We start from the raw sequence: 24,110 nt of genomic DNA, 5'->3' as shown, positions 1-24,110 counted from the left end.
ATTTCTGAAAATGTGAGGGCAGAAGGCAAAGTGTTTGGGGGAAGACCATACCAAGGATTACATGTTTAACAGTGCGGTCTGGTCCTTAACTATGGAGGCATGACTAAACATCTTATATATTTTTAAGCATTCTAGTATTTTGGCTAAACGATTCCAATTTTATTGCACCTGTCACGATTATGTTGCAATGTACCTCAACTCTACCTCATATCACTTCCTCTGAGCTGTTTTGACTGCTTGACAAGCTACCTGTAGAGATAAGTAATTGCGAGGAGCCAACTTTTAAAAGCAGATAGTGTATCTATGATTATGTGAAACACTTACAATCTTTATCTTGGTGTGGATATTGCTAATTTGTCCGTACGACTCCAAGGACTGGGAAAACCCTTGACACATGGATAGATTCCCCCAACCTCTTTTATTAAATTTTACATCTGAAGTTGCGCTTCAGTGGTAACAGCGTACAAAGGTTTAATGTACAAAAAGAAAACAGCTGTGCAAGGCTAACTAGCCCAGTCTTTATTTCAACATGTCCTCTTTTATCAAAACACATAATGATACAACCCCAAGAGTGCAGCTGTTGATTTGGTGCAGTCGGAAAGACCATCACCGAGGCCCCCTCCGCCCTGTGTTCCTATCTCAACCCCACATCCCAGTCCACCATATCAGTGTATGCCTCTGGAGCTCTCAGGAAGCCTCATCCTCTGCTAGCTGCCACTGGCCCCAGATTTTAACGAATTTTTTTTAGCCCACATGCACGAATCCATACCCATCTCCCATTCCCGTAGTGATGGGATTAGTTCACTTCCCCATCTCTGGATCAAGTCACGTCGCACCATTATCAGAGCGACATTGCAAAATTGGAGCATATATCGCTCTAGTGTCTGGTCTCCTCGCACTCCCAAGACCACTAATTGGGGTGAGAGGTGTATCACAATGTCCAGGGTATCTGAGATATTATCCCGCACCCCTTCTAAAAGCCCTGAATCTTCAGGTAGCTCCAAATCGTATGGAGTAGTGTCCCTCTGGGTCGACACCTGTGCGCCGAGGACTGTTATACCCATACTAAACAGCCTGCCCAGTGCAGAATCTTCAGCTTTATCAACTGGAATCCAGTCCTGATAGCCACCTTAAGGGGGTAGCGACTAGCCACCCCCAATCGTCATCTCCTACCTGGCCAGGTCCTCCTACCATTTACCCCTTAGGCAGTGGAGTGGGGGAAGACTATTGTGTAGCAAGGTTGAGTATATTTGTAATACCGTGTGACTAATCAGGGGAGATCGTAGGACTCCATATTCCAGAGGGGTTTCCTTTGGGATCTCTGCCATGAGGCCTCTGTAGCTCCGTAGGATATATGACAGTTGTAGGTATCAGAGGTCTTGAGTGCCTGCCAGCTCATATTGTTCTTGCATCGCAGAAAATGAAATGGTGTTACCATAGCGCCAGATGTCTCCTATTTAGGATATGCCCAACAGGTCCCACTTTTTATACCCTTCTATTGTGCAACCCCTCTTGAGGACATCTGCCTCCTACAGCGGGGTTTTCAGTGTCAGTTTACCTTTCCATACCAGGGCATTTGTTACTCTCATCCAGAATTTTACCACCATCACCATTGGTAGGGGCCCTCCCTCTACTCTCATATAGTTGGCGGACATAGCCCTCCGGGTCTATTGCCTGCTGGTCCGCCATTAGTAATGGCTCTTGTTGGGATGCGAAAGCCCAATAATTAACTACCTGGAGCTGGGTCGCCCAGTAGAAGAGACTCAAGTTACGAAGGGGAATCCCCCTCTTTAGGAGTTTCCTTGTCGGCGTGAGCAGGGCTATCCTCGCAGCGCCCCCATCCCACAATAAGGTTCTGGTCACATCGTCCAATGCTTTGAAAAACTCCTCTGGAACCTCAAATGGAATGCTTTGTAGGTTTAAAGAAATTTCAGCAGGCAGTTCATCTTATAGGCAGCTCTGCCGAGCAGTGACAACAGGAGTTTCCACCAGCGACCCACATCCCCTCTGTAGTTATCCAGGACCCTGGTGAGTTTTTCCCAGATAAATATCTCCTTGTCCGTGGTCACAAAGATGCGCAGGTACTTACGTCCAGCCCATTCCCATTCCCATCTAGGGGTATAGTTTAAGACTCCTTTCTTCTCCGTTTGCGAGAGTGGGTAGACTATCAATTTGCACCAATTGTTATAGAGTCCCGAGTAAGACCCAAAAAACGTCAGAATGTGGAGGATTTGTGGTATGGAGCAGTCTGGGTCAGCCAGGTAGAGCAGTATGCCATTCACATAAAGAGATATAACATCTTCCCACCCAGGGTCCCATCGCAACCCCCTAAGGAGTGTGTCCCGGTGTATCCAAACTGCCAGTGGTTCAACTGCCACCGCAAAAAGTAGTGGGTATAAGGGGCACCCCTTGCAAGTGCTGCTGCTGAGGCCGTATTCCGCAGAGACCCCTCCTCCAACTAGCGATTGGATGTTTATAGGGTATCCATACCCAGGGCAAATAGTTTGAGCAAATGCCATGTTTTGCAGTAGTGCCCACAGATAGAGCTATTCAAGGGAGTCGAACAATTCCAAACGGGTCTGTCTCCACCAGGCAGTCTATCACTTGCATCAAGCGATTTGCAAGGATTTTCACCAAAGTCTTAGTCTCCTAGCTGAGCAAGGAGATTGGCAGATAGGGGGCACACTCCCCAGAGGACTTCCTCAACTTGTGAATATGCAATGTTGTGGCCTTCCTCAGATCCCAATGGAGGACCTAGTCTTGATGGGCTTGATAAAACATATCTTGCATTGAACCCGCCACGCGCGATTGAACACACTTGAAGTACTCGGCGGGCAGACCATTGGGGCTTGGAGATTTCTGCCCTTTCATTTGGCCCGTAGCCTCAGAGATTTCCATCTCCGTATGCCCTGCTTCTAAAACGTTCCTCGCATCCCTCCTCAACTAGGGGATTGGGAGGTCTACCTCAAAGTCCCTCAGGCTGTTTTCATCCCCTCCGGTCGGGGTTTGGTACAGACCCTCCAGACAAGCAGCAAAAGCTTGTGCGATCGTCGCTGAGGTTTTGACACATGGATAGAATTAACAACATTAGAAAGATGTTTTACAAGATGGTAGAACGTAATAATATTAAAAAACATATAGTAATTTGATATATTAAATATTAGATAGATCAGTAATAGATATTAGAAAGAAGCAATATTACTCAACTGAGTGTCCGTCATTAGTGTGTGTATGCAATCTGATAGAATGATAAAAATTCATTTAAAGTATGAACTGTCACGTGATCAATTTCTTTCAGTTTAGTACTGCACATTACATTTTAATGTGGTATTTAATAAAATAAGAGAGCAAAAATTTAGAATGAGTGGATCTCACTGAATAGAGGGCCAGTTAATATGAACATTGTGTACAATTTTCAGTTCAATAGTGTTTTTATCAAGTTATCAAAGTTAAAGTTGAAATGTTTTCTAAACAAATAGGTTTGACTGTCTTTCTTTTTCTCACTCTCTACAGAACTCTTTCAGCATTGTCTCACTGGTCAGCCATCTTTGGTGAGACACGATACCTTCCCCTACTTGCATTCCCATTTGTGAAATTATTCCAGAACAACCAACTGATCTGCTTTGAAGTTATTGCCACTGTAATAGGTGAGTGAGTACCGTGTATGAATTGATCTCGTTAATGTATTTGTCAGGGGAGGTAAATAAAGTCATCCAGTCTTCGTTTGTGGAGTAAATTTACAATGTTGAATGCCAGAAAGCTCTAGTGGCCAACACAACAGGTTTTGCGTGAATGTGATCAATAGGAACTCAGTATGGCACTAAGACTACACCTGGATCATCCTCTATTATTGAGATAGTTCTGTATGTGAGACTAAAATGACCATGGGGTCTTCTCCCAGGCGACCTTTAATGGCATGGGGCAGTTGACTTTGACACGAATTAGGTAAGCCAAATCTCGACGCAGAGAGCATTAAAGAGACATCCCCCTATATACCAACTCTTTTAGTCATTCAGTCCCCCAAGTGGTTATATTGAATGGTCTCGTCTCTTAAGGTCAAATCTCCACAGATTTACTGAAGTGTGAAACCACAGGTCAACGTTTAAATATTTAAAAATTATTTTGTATTTGCCCAACATGGCTCTTAAAATCAGATTTTCAATTGTGATTGGTAGTGACCTGTTAAAGCCTTTGGTGATGCTCAGAAGTATAGTCTCTCCATCGACTAACATACATGTCAGCTGGGGCACCTGGTGTGCCATGTAGTAATACCCCATATGCGGAAGGCAGAGACCTCCGGAAATAGTGTGGGCTTGTAGTTTGCTAGGTTTCCAGTCTCGGTTTCTTTCTGTTACAGTTAAACATTTTGATTTCTGAACAAATGTAGGCCATTTTCTGCATCAACACTGGCAGCATACAAACAACTATTTGAATCTGACATCTACTACTATCTTGATCACTTGTACCCTCCCCCAGAGTGAGAGACGTTCATGTGGCCATCGCGCACAGTTGTTAAGGGTCTTTTTTAAGAGGTGTTGTAGATTACTTTCAACTGTCTTATTTAGTCTCCCTAGGTAGAGAAAGAATATCTGTACCCTCTTCATGCAGAATCCTTTACTGCGGGCTTTCGACATAGCTTAGAACATGGGCATTACATCACAAAGCCCCCCCTCCAGTTTTCCTCCCCCATCAATTAACTTCATATTCAGAGAAATGAGACAAAAATCCTAGTTGGGAAAGTTAGATAAATGGGCAAGATTCAGGAGACACATTGGTGTTAAGAATGTGATCAGCATATAGAAAGGATTTTAGAGTGGCTGCAGGGGTGGGAACGCCCAGCAACTGCTCCGAAGTTCTAATCGCGAGATGACAAGAGCTCTGGTACAAGCAGAAACAGGAGTGAGGATAAAGGGCATTCCTGCCATGTTTATGTTATAGGTTGAGATGGAATTACCCCTCAATTCAGTAGGGTGATTGTATAATCATTTCACCATGTAGATAAAATCGTGACCTGAGCCAAATCTCTCAGACTTATGCAACATGGTTGAATGCTTTTCCAGCATTAGGAGATAGAGTGAGGCTATCCTCCTCTGCGACCCTGAAGCCAGCACAAGAGATCTACTAGTGTCCTCAAGTGGTTTCCCAGAAGTCTGTCCAGGTACAGACCCCTCTTTGGAAGGGTATACCAGTGATGGGATGTTTCTACACAACCTAGTGGCCGAGATTTTGTACAGAATTTTGGTACCAGCATTGATATGGCAGATTAGCTTACAACTACTGCATTCAAGTGTGTCTTTTTCGTTTTTAGAAGTAGAACTTATGATGACTTTATTCCAAACTTGGCCTAGAGAGCCAGTCGTTTTGGCCACTTTAAAAGCCTTATAGAGCATTGGCACTATATGGGTTTTGCACATTGTATAGAACTATCTATCCCTCCTCACTGGCAGATCTACAGGCTAGCTGATCAGAAATCATAGGGGTGAATTCGTCCAAGGTGATATTTCATTTGATGAAGACTCTCCTTTTCGAATTCAATGAGTCTGGGGACAAAAGGCTCAAGTAGTTTTCTTCTAGTGTCATGTCTGATCTGAGTCATACAGTGCTCCATGAAGTAGTCCTCAATATTCTCCTCATGGTGTGTCAGTATGCACCTCACATTGTTGCATATAGCATGTATGGCTAGATGGTGTTGCCCTGGCATTATTTCAACATAAGCAGCCTACCCACTTTTTGGCTGCGCTTGTAGTTCCTCAACTTTACTTTTTTTACTGCAATGTAGATGAACAAGAAATCAGATGGACTTCTAGCTGCAGGTTCCTTACCTTAGAATTGTCCCCAAGCATCAGACGGGATCCAGAAATGTTTTGCTAGCAGTACACCTGCATACCAGTAGATGGCATCGTTCGGCTCTGCGTGGCATCATCCGCGCCAGAAGTGACGTGCACTGTGCCTTTATGGGCGCCACCCCAGTGCTCTTAAGTCAGTTCTTTTCTTTATGCGCAGCTCCGGAGAAGAGCTACTCCCAGTCACTTTTTGACGGCCTTGCACCTCGTCTGTTTCTGGTGTCTTGAGCGCAACCACAACGCTAAGACCCGCGTTGATTGTTGCTCCCTTATCCCAAGGCCTTGAGGGAGTGATCCCTCAAGCTGCTTGCTGCTCGACGTGCTACACCGTGAAGATCTCAATCCCATTTGAGAGGAAGGTCCTGGGATTGGTCGCGGAGCCAACGGTCTTCGCGGTCGAATTCGTCCCACTCCAGTAAGTCCACAAGCAGAAGAAGAAGAGATCTTTAACTTTGTCTCGTCTGTCGAAGTCATCTGATGAGACAAGGAAGCGTCGACACTTGATGCCTGGTTCTGCAGTTAAACCTGAGCCAGGGTCACCACCACGCCTCCCCGAGTTTCAGGGAGCCGGAGTAATCCCCGCTTAACTCTGCTAATTTTTTTAGGACATGCACCTCATATTTGGGCGGCCCGTCCCTGCTGGAGTGCCTTCATGCCCACGGATTCGAACAGGCCCCTACTAATCTTCCACCGGCAGGTTTTCCCCTGGCACCAGTAAAGCTTTGTGGATCCACAGTTGGATCCGGACCGATGCTGGTCGAGACACCCGACCTTCCCCGGCGCCGGCCCTGCTGCTGACTCTCCCGGTGCTCTCCGGCGCTGGCGGCGCCGCCTCTGTTCTGATCTCTGACACGGAACCGGATGGGCATCGACTAACACCTATTCCCGCTGGAGCCATTCCCTCCAGGCCAGAGCCTGAGCCCTATTCTTATGGGCTGGGACTTGTGGAAGATTAGGAGGGGCCACTGTACCCTTATGAATACCAGTTGCTAGACCCCAATGAGGACACTGGGTGTGAGGAATTGGCAGATGCCAGTGGACTAGACAAGTCCCCAGATACGGACTTGGTCTCTCCTCCTACCGTTGCTACAGAGGAGGGACCCTTATCTTCTATGGTGGGGAAGAGGGTGTCAGAGGTCCTGGAACTTAACCTGCCCTTTGTGGCAGTCAAGACTAACATCTTGATCGAGGTGCTTCAGCCAGGAGTCAACCACTCAGAAGCACTTCTTCCACTTAATGAAGCCTTCACGGACATCCTGCGTGGGGCCTTATCCAAGCTCTACACAGGGGCTCCTATGAACAGGACAATTGTCTGCTGACCCAGGGGACCCCAATTTCCTCACCCAGCACCCTACATCGGAGAACTTGGTGGTTCAGGCCTCCACCCCCTGAGTAAACCAAAACCCTGGCACATTCCCTACTACTTCACTGGATAGGGAATCCGAAATGCTGGACAACTTGGGCAAGAAAATATTTTCTTCCACCAGCCTGGCACTACGGTCTGTGAACACTGCATGCCTTTTGGATTCGGTTGCTCAGGTGCTGCCTATGGTCCTTGAGGAGTCCGGGGCCATACTCTAGTTATGCCTGACGAGAAAGTTGAATTTAAGTTCACGATCAGATGTGTGCTGGACACAACCGACTCGCTAGGCAGAGTAGTTTCTTCAGTTGTGGCCTTATAGCGCCACACCTGGCTGAAGATAACTAGTTTTTCAGGAGATATCCAAGCTTTGCTTATGGAAATGCCCTTTGATGGCTCGCGTCTCTTCGGAGAAAATGTGGACGTTGCGCTGGAGCGCTTTAAGCATAGCAGAGCTACATCAAGGTCCTTGGACCTTTTCATCACCCCTTGCAACCCCAGTCCGCTTTTCGTATCCATGGAAGGCGTTTCCAACCTCGCCCCTACCCACCCAGCCACCACGGCATGCAAACTTCCCAGCTCCTGTGTGGCCATGTACATGGTATACACAGCCCCCCTTTGTTCGGGCAGCTAGAGGCTGTGTCAGTACACCATCATACCCCGGCAACCACAACCTCCAAGCTTCTTCAGTTTGCTCTCCAACCATCCTGGGTAACCAGTGGGAGGCAGGATATGCCATCACCTGCACCATTGAAAGTCTATAACATCAGACTGCTGGGTTCTTCAGATTGCCTAAAGGGGCTACTTCCTTCCCTTTGTGACTACCCCTCCACCCATGCCATTCACATGCGACAGACTGATTGAGGGCCATCTCTCCTTACTCTGCCAGCTTTGCATGGTGGGTCACGAGCACTTTTAGTTGGCCACGCTCCCTTTTGGCCTTACCAGTACCCCGCGGGTGTTCACCAAGGTAATGGCGGTGGTTGCACCTCATCTGCGGAGATCATGGGTGCCAGTCTTACCCTATCTGAATGACTGGTGGTTGAAGGCAGACTCGCCTCGGGCAGTCATTACTACAGGGGACCTCCTGCACTCGCTGGAGCTCACAATCAACATGCAGAAGTCACACCTGACTCCCTCTCAGACACTAGCTTTCATTTGAGCTTTCTGGACACAGTGCCTTTTCTGGCTTATCTTCCCGAACAACGAGGCCAGGATATTCAGGTTATGATAACGATGTTTTAACCTCTATCCTGGGTTTCAGTGAGACTGACTCTAAGGCTGCTTGGCCTCCTGCATCCTGCTTGTGACACATGCCCTCTGGCATATGTGGGCTGTGTAATGGGACCTGAAGTTCCAGAGGGCCCAGCATCGGGGGAAATCTCTCTGACATGGTCCCGATCTCGTGGGTACTGGAAAGATCTGCAGTGTTGGTTACTGAACTGCGATTGGGTCAGTGGCAAACCCCTCTCCCTTCCCCAACCAAATGTGAAAGTGGTGACAAATGCGTCACTCCTGGAATAGGGCAGCCATCTGGGAGAGGTGGAGATCAGAGGCCTCTGGTCTCCGGCAGAATCTGGACTCTACATTAACCTGCTGGAGCTCTGAGCGATCCCGCTGGCACTGAAAGCCTTTCTACCCTCCATCTAGGGAAGGCTAGCACAGGTGTTCACAAACAACACCACTACCATGTAGTACGTACTGCAACAAGTAGGTTGGGGTGGAGGTCATTGGACCCTTTCTCAAGAGCCCCTGTGCCTCTGGACATAGCTGGAACATCAAGGCATTTCCGTAGTGGTTCAACACCTGACAGGCTCTTCGAATGCTAGGGCGGACAAACTCAGCCGCAAATGCCTAGCAGATCACAAATGGCATCTCCAGCGGAGGGGGTGCAAGGTCTCTTTCAGCAATTGGGAGAGCCTTGGTTAGATCTGTTCTCCATCGCCGAGAACATCAAATGTCAGTGGTTTTGCATGCTGGAGTTACCAAGGCCGCTTCTGCTGAGAGATGCTTTTCGTCTCGACTGGGGCTCAGGCATCCTGTAAGCCTTTCCTCCCATATCACTCCTAGCCAGAGATTTCAAGAAGCTCATAAACGACCGGGCCCAAGTCATCCTTGTGGCTCTTGACTGGGCTCGTTGAGTTTGGTGTCCCAAGATGTTGATCATGGCCATTTGTCCTTCGATCAAGCTGCCCCTTTGGAAGGATCTTCTGTCGCAGCAACAGGAGAGTGTTCTCCACATGAGCCTGTCAATGCTTCGGCGTCATGCATGGAGATAGAGTGGCAAAAGTTGACAGCTTTCGACCTTCTGCTCGAAATCTGTAATGTCATCTTGGCAGCCATGCGTCTCTCCACCAAGGCGTATAGGCCTGCTGTTGGAGCATGTTCGTGGCACGGTGTGCAGAAAAACAAGTTGATTCCCCTTTCTGCTCCCCTCTCTCAGGTGCTTCTGTTTATTCTTTCTTTTGCCAAGCATTGTTCTGCTTTGGGCACCTTAAAAGACTATCTTTCAACCATTTCTGCAGTTGCCATATCGGCTATCCATGTACAAATCCCCTATTGTGTATAGGTTTTTGAGAGGTCTCCAACACATGTTCCCTTCTTCACCCTTTATCATGCCTCATTGGGACCTACATTTAGTACTCACTTTTTCATGTGCACTCCCTTCGAGCCACTACACAACTGTTCTATCAGGCTCCTTACTCTCAAAACATCCTTTCTGGTAGCCATAACATCTGCCGGGAGGGTTAGTGAGATCTAGGCTTTGTCATCTAAGCCTCCGTACCTCAACATCTTTCCTTACAAGCTGGTCCTTCGCACTAGGGCCTCCTTCCTTATGAAGGTGGGCACTCCCTTTCATGTAAGTCAATCATTCATCCTGCCTACCTTTTTCGCTCCGCAGCATCCATGTAAGGAAGAGGAGCGCCTTCACCCACAAGACCCAATAAGAGCGTTGTCGTTCACAGAAGAGTTCCGGGTGCACAACCAACTCTTTGTGGGGTACGCCATAGCCAAGAAAGGGAAGGACATGCTGAAATGGACCATCCTCCGATGGATTGTGCTGTGCATTAAAATTGCATTGGCCAATAAGCAACACCTAGAGACCACTGCATTAGCACGCTAAGTCCCAGTCCTTGGCATCTGCCAGGCAGCAATGCAGGCTTCTCTGCACACATTCACAAAGCACTACTGACTTACTAGTCAGGTATGTTGGACGGGCAGTTTGCCCGTTCAGTCCTGTAGGATGTTTTGGTATGAATCTGTTTAGCAAACCCACCTTCCACGAGGCATTACTTGGGTATCTATTCAAAGGTAAGGAATCTGCGGCTAAAAGTCTCTATCAGATTAACAAGTTACTCTCCTTCTGTAGCACTTTATCTGGTAGAGAATCTGTCTAGCTGCAGATTCCTTACCACCCACACATCCTCCCTGCTCTGCAAACAGATTTCTAGGGACAGGGTTTTTCCCCTTTTTTAGGGCCTTATTGTTACACAACAGTTGCTCAGTGTTTTTCGTGGCAGTGCGCTCCGTTGCATGGAAAGTTGAGCAGACAAACCTGATGTCAGTGCGGTGGGGTGGTGTCATATAGACACCACGCATGTCACTTTTGGCGCTGACGACCCCACACAGAGCCGAATGATGCGACCTACCGGCATGCAGAGGCACTACTCACAAAACACTTCCAGATCCAGTCTGATGCTTGGGGATAATTTTAAGGTAAGGAGTCTGCAGCTAGTTAGTCTCTACCAGATAAGGTATTTCCGAAGGCAAGTACCTTGTTAGGTAATGGCAATCTTCTCAGCCTCCAATATGTGCTAGCGGTCTGGTGAGAAGCTGTTGTACTCTTTTGTCAGTGGTGTACTAGACTGTTGTAACCTGCTTTGCTCTTCTCAAGTTTTTTCTTTTCAGTGGTAGAGTTGTGCATCAATGTGTCCCTCCAGATAACTGTGTGTGATGTCCATAACATCTATGCAAGGGAAACAAAGTTCTCATTCTCTTTATTATAGAGCTGCACTTGTATGTTTAGGGATTTTTCTCGTCTAGCATTTTGTATCTAGATACCTGTGTTCTCCAGTTTTCTGGAGGAGGGCTTCATGGTCCAGATTAATATCTACCTGAATGAGGTCTTAATCTGATATGCCTTCTTACATTATCTCACAGTAGAAAGTCACCAGTAGTAAAGTACCCTGAACAAGGAAATAGATAAAGCATAAAGACATGCCAAGGACAGAGTAGAAAAATGTGTTAACCCTGTCTACGGGTTGGGTAGGCTCCACACATCTACAAAGATGTGGTTGGGTTGTAGTGTCTTGTCGTCATTGTTGAATTTATCAGTAGAACCCAGTATGTCATTGGGTCAGTAGTGAGGTTAAGTCACCCCTCAGGAGCACCCTCATTCTACCCAACTCAGCAGTCCGGATTGCAGGAGTCGAAACCCATCTTGTTAGAATTAGTGAACATACAAAATCTAGACCCTGGGTCCTTTCAACTGTTCTCATTTTAACAAAGGCTTAACTTCCCTTGTGGGCCTTAAACAAAACCTAAAAAACTGCATCTGGCAGGGACTTTTTGATGATTATTGCGACCCGACATATCCTGGCACTGCCAAGAGTTGGTGGTTCTGCAGTGGGGACAGTTTATGTTTGACAGTCGGTCTCATTGTAAGTTTCTCCATTATAGGTAGAGAAATAGGTGATTCTGAAAAAGAGTTATGACATGTGCCCTACCTTCCCAATTAAAATATCATAATGCTTTCTTCCTCTTAGTACAGTGCACATACAATTCACTTGCCTAGAAACAACATAGAGGCCTAATATGGCAGGTCTATAGGTTCATGGTGTAAGTTGGTGCATGCTCCAAATGGGCAAGAGGTGGAAGCAGTGACATATGTCGGGCCTCTTGCAAACAAGAAGCGGTTTTTGTCATGTGGAGCAAATGAGGTGTAGGTAGCAATATTGTATCATTTCTGTGGGAACACAAGGTGTCTTGGATATAGGAATTACATACAGGAAGAAAGAGAGAAAGGGTAACGGGTTTTGAGAGAGGCAAGGACCCTCAAAAATAAAAGGGCAAAGAAATGCAAAAGTTGGTCAACAAGGTGAGTAGATTTAAATTGTAGTCCTTTCTTTCATCATACCTGCTGGGACTACCAGGGAGAGTACAAATGTGATTGTAGAGGGTCCAAGGATACAAAGGAGCAACATTAAGTGGGAAGTCTAATGGATGACCAGTAAGATGCCATCTATGTGGGTTTATCAAAATGTAAGAATCAGAGGGCAGGTTTCATGCCAACAGTAGTGAAGGTCCCTAACAGTGCTCAAAAGAACCATGTTGGAGCAGCTGGTCTAACTATAATGACTAACATCAGCATACCAACAGAGCAGGGGACGCCCTGCAGCACATCTCCAAAGGTGCCTTTCGCTCTGCCAGCCGTGAGGAGAACGGCGTTTCTTTTCTTCGAACCTCTGTCCTGGTGTTTCACTGTGTTCGTGGTGCCGTGAGGGGAACGGCGGGGTGAATTACCAAGAACTACATCCCCCTGCACTCCCTCACCCGGGCGCCTGCCAATCTCGTCATCAGGCAGCGCCGGGGAGGGTCAAAAGGCACGGACGAGACCCGCAGCGCGGGACGCCCTGCAGCACATCTCCAAAGGTGCCTTTCGCTCTGCCAGCCGTGAGGAGAACGGCGTTTCTTTTCTTCGAACCTCTGTCCTGGTGTTTCACTGTGTTCGTGGTGCCGTGAGGGGAACGGCGGGGTGAATTACCAAGAACTACATCCCCCAGCACTCCCTCACCCGGGCGCCTGCCAATCTCGTCATCAGGCAGCGCCGGGGAGGGTCAAAAGGCACGGACGAGACCCGCAGCGCGGGACGCCCTGCAGCACATCTCCAAAGGTGCCTTTCGCTCTGCCAGCCGTGAGGAGAACTGCAAAAACAACACTTGATGGACAGAATGTAGAACAATGTCATACATTCACCCCAGTACAGAGATCTGGGCCTAAATCCATCGTTTTTTTGCTCACCATGCCGTTCCAGTTTGAACCCAGCCATATGCAAATCAGTCTTGACCCTGTGCCTCATGGGAACAGTCCAGACCGAACTGCCAAGCCAGGTCCTCCCTGGACTGGAAACAAGCATCCTAGGACCGGTTTCTGGCATTTCAGCCGTCTTCAGCCAGGCTTGCTTGATTTTCAGTGGCATGGAGAGCAAGGGACCCACGTCTGGGCATACCCTTTCCACTCGGGGTGACAAATGCAAAAACAACACTTGATGGACAGAATGTAGAACAATGTCATACATTCACCCCAGTACAGAGATCTGGGCCTAAATCCATCGTTTTTTTGCTCACCATGCCGTTCCAGTTTGAACCCAGCCATATGCAAATCAGTCTTGACCCTGTGCCTCATGGGAACAGTCCAGACCGAACTGCCAAGCCAGGTCCTCCCTGGACTGGAAACAAGCATCCTAGGACCGGTTTCTGGCATTTCAGCCGTCTTCAGCCAGGCTTGCTTGATTTTCAGTGGCATGGAGAGCAAAGGACCCACGTCTGGGCATACCCTTTCCACTCGGGGTGACAAATGCAAAAACAACACTTGATGGACAGAATGTAGAACAATGTCATACATTCACCCCAGTACAGAGATCTGGGCCTAAATCCATCGTTTTTTTGCTCACCATGCCGTTCCAGTTTGAACCCAGCCATATGCAAATCAGTCTTGACCCTGTGCCTCATGGGAACAGTCCAGACCGAACTGCCAAGCCAGGTCCTCCCTGGACTGGAAACAAGCATCCTAGGACCGGTTTCTGGCATTTCAGCCGTCTTCAGCCAGGCTTGCTTGATTTTCAGTGGCATGGAGAGCAAGGGACCCACGTCTGGGCATACCCTTTCCACCCGTGAGGAGAACGGCGTTTCTTTTCTTCGAACCTCTGTCCTGGTGTTTCACTGTGTTCGTGGTGCCGTGAGGGGAACTGCGAGGTTAATTACCAAGAACTACATCCCCCAGCACTCCCTCACCCGGGCGCCTGCCAATCTCGTCATCAGGCAGCGCCGGGGAGGGTCAAAAGGCACGGACGAGACCCGCAGCGCGGGACGCGCGCGGGCGGCGCCCGGGCGAAGCCCGGGCCAAGGGCGGGCCCGTCCTTGCCCATCACTGCCTGGAGCGGACTGGACTGGGCAATCCCTCTAACGCCGCATATTCATCGAACGTGCTAAGGTACTGTTGTCCCCCTATGCTATCAGATCTATTGTAAGCAACACCGTCATCTGAAGCTGTATATTTGCGTAGTTATTGCTACTGCTTCTGTTGTTCCAGGTAGCTTTTCAACCTACCCTTTGGACCTTATTATGCCACCAAAAGACCCCAAAGACAGGGTGGCCAATGCACGCCTTACTGGTACAATGGATCAATTTGTTACCAAGGTCAATTGTGTTATTGACCAAGAAATCATGCTCCTGGAGCGCCGTGTTTCGCAGGACCTTGCAGCAGCCAGGAGGTCTTCCTTGGGCTACCTCGCTAATGCACGTTCTCCTGCACAACAAATACTAACTCTTGCAACCACTATTGGATCTGATGTGGATCTAACGGCCCAGGATTTGCCAGCCAGTGGAAAACAGTCGCTGCTGTTTCCGTGGAGGACCAGTCCATGGCCCTTGATTCCCTGTTATCATCCCCTCGCTTGTTGCCGACTGCCCCTAGTGTAGTCCCAGAGTTTGGCACCAGGCAGCTTCGAGAACGTAACCCCGGGGCAATTCCCAAAAGCAAACAAGGGTGTCCACCCATTATTGGTGGAAAGGGCAAGTGCACTAAAAGAAAGCAAAAAGTGACAAACCAAATTGGAAAATCGAAACAAACCCCTGATGTCCCTGAGCAACCCTTACAGGCGGTCCTATTGGACAAGGCTGCTCTCCAACCACATCTATCACCAATTAGAATAATATGTCAGGATGATACCGGGGGGCTTAACGAAGTAGGCCAAGGAGGGACCTCAGATCTATCTTACACACACAATATACTTGATGTAATCAGGTCTTCCCTTCGTCCTGTGGAGGACAGATTACTTAAAATTGAACAACATCTAGTCAGGATTGAACGCAGCCTAGGGGTTTTGACCTTCGCTCCAAACAACATCCACCAACCAGGGGCCCCAAATACATTGGTTAATTTAAGAGCTGAAAAAGACCTGGTGGTCCCCCATGTTCCGTTAACAGTTCATTCCGAATGTCAACCAACAATTGTAACTAACATGCCCACTTCAGCTTTTGACCATAGGAAATCCAAGCCGCCTAGTACAATCCAGCTGAAAGAGGTTGTTAGGACACCGACACCCAGGACCCCGAACAGGGCTAACATCCCCAACTTGCCACCTGAAACCGCCCCTTACGTTGCAATTTTAGCAGGAGTCCCCGAATTGGCCAAAAACGAAGTTGAGTCACCCACAACCCTGAGGAATAGGGTGGTACACTGGCTCAATAAAAACAGACCACTGTCATTGCACAATAGCTCCAAAATCCTCATGGTAAGAAGGGTCCCATGGGTAGGCCACCTAGCTAAGAACATAAGGGGGGACTGCATTTTAATTAATTTTAATGATCCCAAAACCGTCGAGCACATTTGTTACTGGAGATATACTACCCCAGGAACATGTATTACAGCTCTTCCTTTAACCTATTTTTATCCCCCTGGTCATTTCACAGAACCTTGGACGCTTGTACATCGGAAAGGGAGGGGTCCCTCACTGGGGAGCTGGCCTACACCTCCATTGCCGCTAGATTTTATACCTACGGAAAATCGATTTAGCAGCCTAGAGGCTGTCGACTGACTGCAGGGTAACAAAGATATACCATCTATCCCTTCGCCTCCCCCAGGTTGTCGTACATTAGAGTCTACTACATCTCCTGACCACCTGGGTCTGGACCCATTCACTTCATTAATGATACCTCAGAGGCCCACTATTAATCTTGACCCCCCCCAAAACCATCCCCCAAGTGCTTCTACTCCCCGGGAAATCCCCTCCAGCCTCTTTAAGCTTGTCTCCTGGAATGTAGCAGGCCTACGTAACAAGCTAAATCTCCCAGACTGGAATGAATTCATCGAGGAACATGACATATGCATGTTCCAGGAAACTTGGAGTGTCGAACCACTGTACAAGCCGGGGTTTTTTTTTTTTTTTATATCAGCCATCTCAATTGGCCGTGGCCGTCCCTCTGGTGGACTCATGGTCTGGATTAGGGCAGATCTTAACCTTAGGGTCACCATTAATATCTGCTCCACGCCAGACATAATGAGACTTACCATCAAAGGTACCAAGAGTTGTTTCTCTTGGGAACTTTTTAATGTCTATGCCCGTGGAACCCAAGGGGGTGCTAAGTCCTCTACCATCACAGCCCTCTCAGAAATGCTCTCCAATTCCCTTCTTCTTGTCGCTGGCGATTTTAACTGTTCTTTTGAACCGCTCGCCACAGATGACATGTTGGGAATACACGACGAGGACACCAGATGGGGCATTCCCTTACTTTCTCTCAACCCCGTAAAAAGATGGTCCCCGGTCGTGATTCAAATTAATGCCCTAGCATTAGAATTCGGCTTAAGAGCTACCAACGGGCGTACATCTTCCGACCCAGTGGGTGCCAATACCTTTAATAGGGTCGCCAGCCAAAGCAGAATCGACTACATATTGATCGACAGGAGGGGATGGAAATTTGTCGTTGACATGATTGTAACACCATCAATCAATAGCGACCATAACCCTCTGTCCCTCAGTATGCGGGAGATCTGGCATAGACAAGACACAACCCCTTATTATGGAATGCAAATGATGACCAAGTTGCTCCAGCCCTCTAACTGCAATAGATTCCTCAAATGGTCTAAATTTGTCCTGTGCAACACAAAACTTGCTACGCTGGAGAAAACCCTCATTGATTATACCACTAGGCTTTCTCTAGTACCCAAGGACATGCCTAGCCATACTAAAGTCTATGAGGAAACTATGGACTCGATTGGCACTCTGTTCCTTGACCACAGGAAAAAACCCAACCCAAGAGTTAAGCCAGAAAACGAGTGGTTTAACAAAGACTGTAGATTAAAGAAAAACAGTCTAATCTTTGCGATCAAATCTAACAACCCAGGTGAGGTCAAGCAAGCGAGGTTGCTTTATAGACAAGCACTTATCTCCGCAAAGAAAGACTGGGAGGAGCAGCGTTGGGTTTCTTTAAAACTAGCGAGCCACGCAAAAAATGGCGAGCTTTTTTGGTCTATTTTAAGAAGATCCATTAATGACGACCAGGCTCAAATCCCTAACTATATCACAGACAGGGAATGGTTTGACCATTTTAGGAACCTGTATGCGGGGGTGGAGCACGTGGAGGACCTTTCCACCTGCTTGAGGCCCACAGCCGCACTCTCTGACCCTATCCAATTCCAAAGGATTGAGAAGAAAGAGGTTCAAATTGCCATTGACAAGATTGTATCTGCCAAGGCCCCAGGACCAGATGGCATCCCGGGTGACCTATATAAAGCCAACACTGATGGTTGGGCTACGTACTTCACAATCTTTATCAACAGCTTATTGAATGGATCACCGGTGCCTGAGTCTTGGAAAGGAGCCGAAGTAATCCCCATTTTCAAGAAGGGCTCTAGGGGAGACCCAGCGAATTACCGCCCAATTAGCCTTATAGATTCTGGTCAGAAATTGGTCGGTAGGGTCCTCCTAGAGAGGATCCATTCCTGGGTGGACGAAAAAGGGATCATGACAAAGTTCCAGGCAGGCTTTAGGGCCTGCACCAGCACAATAGACCAAGCGTTTAGGCTAATGCTTCTCTATTGGAAGGTGGTCACCATTGGCAAGGGCGCCCTATATTTGGCGTTCATTGACCTTAAGACCGCCTTCGATCTGGTCCCTCGTGATCGCCTGTGGCTGATTTTGGAGGAGTTGGGGATCCCACCTTATATCTTGAAACTTCTTATTCGGATGCACGAAGATAATTTTGCTTGCATCAGATGGGGGACCCAGGGTCAAAAAACCAACAAAATCCTGGTGAATAGAGGGGTTCGCCAAGGCTGTGTTTTGGCACCAACACTCTTCACATTGTTTGTGAATGGCGTAGTCTCCTATCTGCTCGAAGTTGAAGCGGATGTCCCCACACTGGCGGGTGACAAAGTCCCCGCCCTTCTTTTTGCGGATGACACGCTTCTAATTTCAAAAACGCCCACAGGACTGCAGAAGCTTTTGGAGCGCTTCTCCTTGTTCTGCGAGCTGAGAGGTCTTGTCATTAACACTTCCAAAACTAAACTCCTCTATTTTAACCCAACTAGATCCTCTGGCTCCACCCTGACTCTAGACGGGAAACCACTTGAGCGTGTCAGGGAGTTTGATTACCTGGGGATTAGAATCTCTGACAGGCTCAAATGGCAGCCCCACATAGATAAAATGGCCCTCAACCATAAACGGGTAACTGGAGCCCTGGGAAAGGAATTCCGTGCCTCTATTACCAAACCTATTGCCCCAGTATTAGACATTTATGCTGCAAAGGCGGTAGGTAGTGCCCTCTATGGCGCGGAACTATGGGGCTTCAGTTGTGTAGATGCCCTTGTGACCAATGAAAACAAGTTCTTTAGAGAACTTGCATTACTCCCTAGGGGTACCCCAACTAAACCACTATTGAGCGACTTCGGTAGGCGCTCTATTAGAGATTTAGCCACCCTTCGCCCTCTGTTATACTGGGCGCGGTTGTGGCGTACCCCTGAGCTTTCCAACTACGCCGATGGTTTAAGGGAGGTTATGAATATGCGAGGAGCCCATAAAATTGAGTGGCTCACAAATATTAAAAAGCTTTTGGTCGCAACTGGCCTCGCATCTGACCGGGTTTTGGTGGCACCAATATCCAAGGAGGAAGCCAAACTAGCATTTTGGGTATGGATGGATGCCTTGGAAATAAGAGATCCTAATCTTGGTAGGTTGACAGAGGCATTTCGCCAGCATAAATCTATCCCTCTTCTAGAACCTTATCTGGACTTCATTACGAAGCCCAAGGATAGATCTCTTGTTATCCAGTTCAGATTCGGGACCCTCCCCCTCCGTGACCGCACCAGTAAGTGGAATCCCCCCCATAAGACTCTTTCAGATTGTCCATTCTGCTCTGGTGCTGCCGAAAATATCTCCCACTTCTTTTTTGCCTGCCCAGCTTATACACCACCAAGAATGAAATGGCTTAGGCCTGTCTGTTTACACCTAGGAACAAGAGATCACATTGAAGCCCTGAGAATCCTCAAAACATCCACTAATACCACTATAGTCTGCGGGGTGGCCAAATTCTTAGGCTGGGCATGGTTGATAAGGCAGAGATTTACTAGTCCCAGTTAAATCCCCTCTTTTTTATTTCCAAAGCTGCCAAATTTAATACATTTTTAGATATTTATTGTATATTAGCTAACTAGATCTTCTTACGACATGTTTTAAAATGCATTTGCTATGAAATTGTTTTTTATGTACTTTGTGCTTTTATGACATTACATGTCGAAATAAAGCTTTGATTGATTGATTGATATCATTTGTAATTGTTGGAGCAGAGATCCAACATACAGAAAATTAACAACACATAAGCATATTACTCAGCATCGTGCCTGAGCAGTCAGGATATACAAGAAACCACTTACACTTTAATAGGAATGGCAAGAAAGGAAATCCTTAGGAAAGAGTCTCTGGTTGTTCCCGTGGCACTTAAGGTTCCACATCTTCATACCAATGGCACGTCTTCCTTCTGTTAGTGTTGTGGCCACCTTAGAACAAATTACTGACAGCTCCTTCACAGTCGCACCAAGTATCACATCTGGCATTTTCAGGTGTCAGTTGAGAGAGATGCTTGCTTCCTTCTAGGACTTTGTTGATAATTAGTTGCTTGGAAGGTCTTGATGAGGACATGGAAAGTCAGGTGCACAAATAAGAGGCTTTGTCCTCAGTCAGTCTAAGGTCATATAGTGTAGTTAAATGTCCCTTCACTTTCAAAAGAGTTGTCACACATCGGCTGGTAGCCATCTAGTTTAATGAAATAAGCTGAAAGCAGAGGACAGAGGGTGGCTCCAAGCAGGTCATGCACAATTTTCCAAACTCACGATTGAGTCAGCCAGCATGCCAATTTCTTTGCGGTATGCATAACATGATCCCCCTAACACTGAGTTGATGAAAGAGCTCTATCATCAGGTAAGGACTGTACCACATGTCTCAACACAGCAGTTGCAGTTTTAATGCCAAGAAACCATTTATGGTATGAATAGCATACTATTAATATCCATACCATTAAATGAAGATGTATATTATTGACCTAGCAAGAGCTTCAATATTGTCTTTCTAGCGTGTGCCGAAAAGCAGATGGTGCTAATTGTTGAAACTGTCACTCGATGCATTATTGACATATGTATTGGCCTTGAACAGTGTTATAATAGAACAAACACAAAATCTACTTTTTATTTTATCCTTCATATAGTTAATTGGTGCCAACATTGGTTTGAGTACTTTCCTAACCCTCCTATCAACATCCTTAGTATGGTTGAAAATGTGTTGACCCACCATGACAAGGAAATCCTTAAGCATTTCGTAAATCATGGAGTCACTTCTCAGGTATGGGCAAAGCAAATTAAAATTATCTTTCTGTGTTTGTTTTTTTTGCATATGGATTTTAATATTTACATTCAGTTTATTATAATTCGACTAGTCATAAGCTTGCAAACAGGCACTGATTTGAGCACAAATAACTTGAATCCGTGGCTAATATAAGATTCTCAAGACGTCTGATTTTTTCCTTTTGGTTGGTATTTGGGACTCAATACCTTTTCTTTTGAATTGTTTAATGAGACTTGTGGAATTTCTAGAATGTTGATTAACTAACGTCTGGTGCCATTGACAGCACCATTATCCCTAACAATCTGGCAAACGTTTTTGATGTTGAGTAAAGCTCTACATGCGTCTAAGTGATGCTACGTACAGGAGTATAATATTTTTATGATGAGTTTCCATGTCCTGCTTTGTTGTATACAATGGTTCCTCGGGTTGGTCAACATGTCTTTGAACTCTATCAAATCAGACTGAGACGGAACCCCTCAGTATCTTGCATGCATTATGGTCAATGATTTTAGAAAAGCATTTAATTGTGGAATAAGGGGATCTTTGTCCATGAACTTGGGTGGTGTACTTCAGGATTATCATTCCAGCATAAGGTGAACATTGAAATGATGGCTGTCCTGGGTGTAGAGAAAACACTGACACCCCCAATGGTCTCCCATTCATGACCATGTTGGGAGAGATTGATCTAGCCAAGTGCACAAGGTTTATTTGTGCTTAATGTCTAATGTGGAACTGTAGAGACATAGCACGTGTATGGGATAGTTCCAAGGTCCTTGACATAGACACGTGGCGAATTAAGAATGAATAGCTGCATGTCCGTGGAAAAGCAGCACATGAGGTAATGGAATTTCCTAGTAAGTGGGGGAAAATGTGGGCTCCGTGGGACATGTAATGGGTGGATTAGCGATCTGGTGTCAGGATGTTGGGGAAACGTGCCAGGGATGGAACAAATGACAATATATTCCAGGGTCCAATAATGTATTTGCTTGTAACTCTTGACATAATTATCTGTATAGCATCCACTTACAATGTTGCTGAAATCACTTCTCACCCATCTCTGATGAAAATTCTGATAAATCTGCTAAATTATGACTCTGATAAAATATGTTAAAAAAATAAAATGTGTGTCCCCTTCATACCGCAGGTTGTAATTATGTTATGCTATGTTCTAGTCCTTGACACTCTTCCTCTTTCTTATTAATATGATTTGGGCTTCTTGAGGGGATTGAGTGGCTTTCTCAATACAACAACATAGAATTATTTCCATTTTACAGAATAAAGTGCATTCACTCTTTACAGGGTCTTTAGGTTTTGACTTAACTTGCTAAATGTTGTTAGTGTTAAGCATTTAAATATCGATTTCTGTTTTAGATCTATGCCTGGCCTCTTCTTGAAACCCTGTTTTCTGAAGTTTTAACAAGGGAAGAGTGGCTGAAACTGTTCGATAACATATTTTCCAACCACCCTTCTTTCTTTGTGATGGCAGTAGCAGCCTACATCATATGCTTCCGCGCTCCATTGCTTCACTGTAACCAGAAAGACGACTTTGAGGTATTTTTTTTTTTAAAGTGTGCATGTATATTTTGTCTTCAAGAAGAAAATATGTTACCAGACCGCGCCGTCTCTGATTTTCACCCAAACACCACCACCAACATACAGACCAGCTACATGTAAAAGTAAAATCCCACTATAATTATTTGAACACTGTTATATCGCACAGTAGTGACAAATGAGACAAGATGCCTCTCTTCTGTGAGCAAAATCAGCTTATGCAAAAGAAAAAAAAATGTGTATCGCATTATACCATTGAGGGTTCAGGTGACATCACGAACCATAATACTGAATGTTTTCTGTTCTTACTGCTATGTGTGGGACGTCCTTCCATGCTGAAAAAGTTTGAACTACTTTCATTTAGCTTATTATTTGTAAGAAGATGTTTGAATTTCTCCTTTTTTGGGGTCTCTCAGCAACGTCATGCCACTTAAAACTGACTTCTAGGGGTGTGTGGCCTGACTCTCAGTGGCATAGGACGTGTTCTCTTTGGGCTCTGGACCTTACTCATCGCCATTCACTGCATCTGGACCTCCATCCTGCCTCCCGAGTGCCATGCTGTGGCCGTGTGCAGCCCCTGTAGTCTCTGGGAGACTTTGCTGGCTGCAAGAGCCCTTCGAGGATCGACCTGTCTGGACCAGCTGGGGGGTGCCGTGACGCCTGCTCTGGCACCCTAACTGAGTTCCAGCGCCTCACATTTGCTGTGGGGTGTGCCCGCTGCCTCTGAGCCCACAGGGTGATCGAGAGTGCCTAGAGAATGGGTGCTGGAGGAGTGCGGGGCTCGTCCACGCTCCACCGGACAGCGCGCCACCACGCGAAGTCACTGACAACGCCTTCCCAACTGGGTGACCTCCATTCCAGCCCCTAGGCCTGCGGCGGTGAGTGTGACTTTTCAGGGGTGTGCCCGGAGGTGAGGCCTGGCTGCCCCTCAGCGGGCCCTACGCCAGACAAAGAGGTCCCCATGGACACCAGATGACTGGAGGGCCTGAGGTTGTTAGGAACACTGTTGCCCAGCCCCGTTTGCTGAACTTGGAGCAGGGTGCTAAGGACTGGGCCCCAGTGCTTAGGCCTACAGATGGCCTGGGTCCTTGCCCTGACCCTTCCAAGGGATCTCAAGAGGAGCAACTAGCTGCACGAGGGGAGACGCTGTTGGCCCCGGGGGAGAATCCTGGCTGGCCCCCCGCACACCACCTGCGGAGCACTCTGTCAAACTGTGTGGCTTGTCTGGACAGGAGGGACCTTACTGGGTAGCCTTAGTAAGGGCTTGGGGCCCTGAGACGTGCAAGGGTCTAGAGCTGCACTGAGCACTACACAGAGGTGAGGCCCGTGAGGAGGGATTCCCCTCTGCATGGTAGAGGGGTGGGGCCGCCCCCTAAGCACTCGCCCAGAGCCTTCACCCGTACTTCGGACCGCCCGGGCCTGCTTGAAAGCCTGCACCTCCGGCTTTTAGTGCTGTTCACCCCCGGGCTCTGCCTTTCTGCCTTGTGACTTCTGCCTGTGCGATCTTGCACCCCCGCCTATACCAGGGGCCCTTCACCGTTTGGTCTATAATGACATTCCAAAATGCTTGAAAGTGAAGCAGAGACCTCCAGTTACAGGAAGCCAAGAAGGACATTATCAAGCACCTGTGGAATCTGGAGGCCCTCTCCACCCCTCCGGCATCAAGAGCAGGCGGTATATGATTGAACATGTCCTCCTCTATTCCTCCACAGGGAGCCCACAAGGCAGCCCTGAGTGGCGC

At 47.2% G+C, this 24,110-nt stretch overlaps 1 protein-coding gene across 2 annotated transcripts in view; it reads left to right on the top strand.

Moving 5' to 3' along the window:
- The window catches only part of TBC1D31 (TBC1 domain family member 31), an 834,080-nt gene that overhangs the window by 471,736 nt on the left and 338,234 nt on the right, over positions 1-24,110 (top strand). For both annotated transcript variants that reach the window (XM_085605032.1, XM_085605033.1), the window contains 3 exons: positions 3,514-3,647; positions 20,682-20,815; positions 22,190-22,369. In XM_085605032.1, coding sequence (XP_085461158.1) covers positions 3,514-3,647; positions 20,682-20,815; positions 22,190-22,369 — 448 coding nt within the window. The remainder of the gene's footprint in view (positions 1-3,513; positions 3,648-20,681; positions 20,816-22,189; positions 22,370-24,110) is intronic.

This window comes from Triturus cristatus, chromosome 5_1, assembly GCF_964204655.1.
Source record: "Triturus cristatus chromosome 5_1, aTriCri1.1, whole genome shotgun sequence".
NCBI classification, from domain to species: Eukaryota; Metazoa; Chordata; class Amphibia; order Caudata; family Salamandridae; genus Triturus; species Triturus cristatus.
The sequence above is the reverse complement of the archived record's forward strand: the minus strand, read 5'-3'. Positions and strand labels throughout refer to the sequence as shown.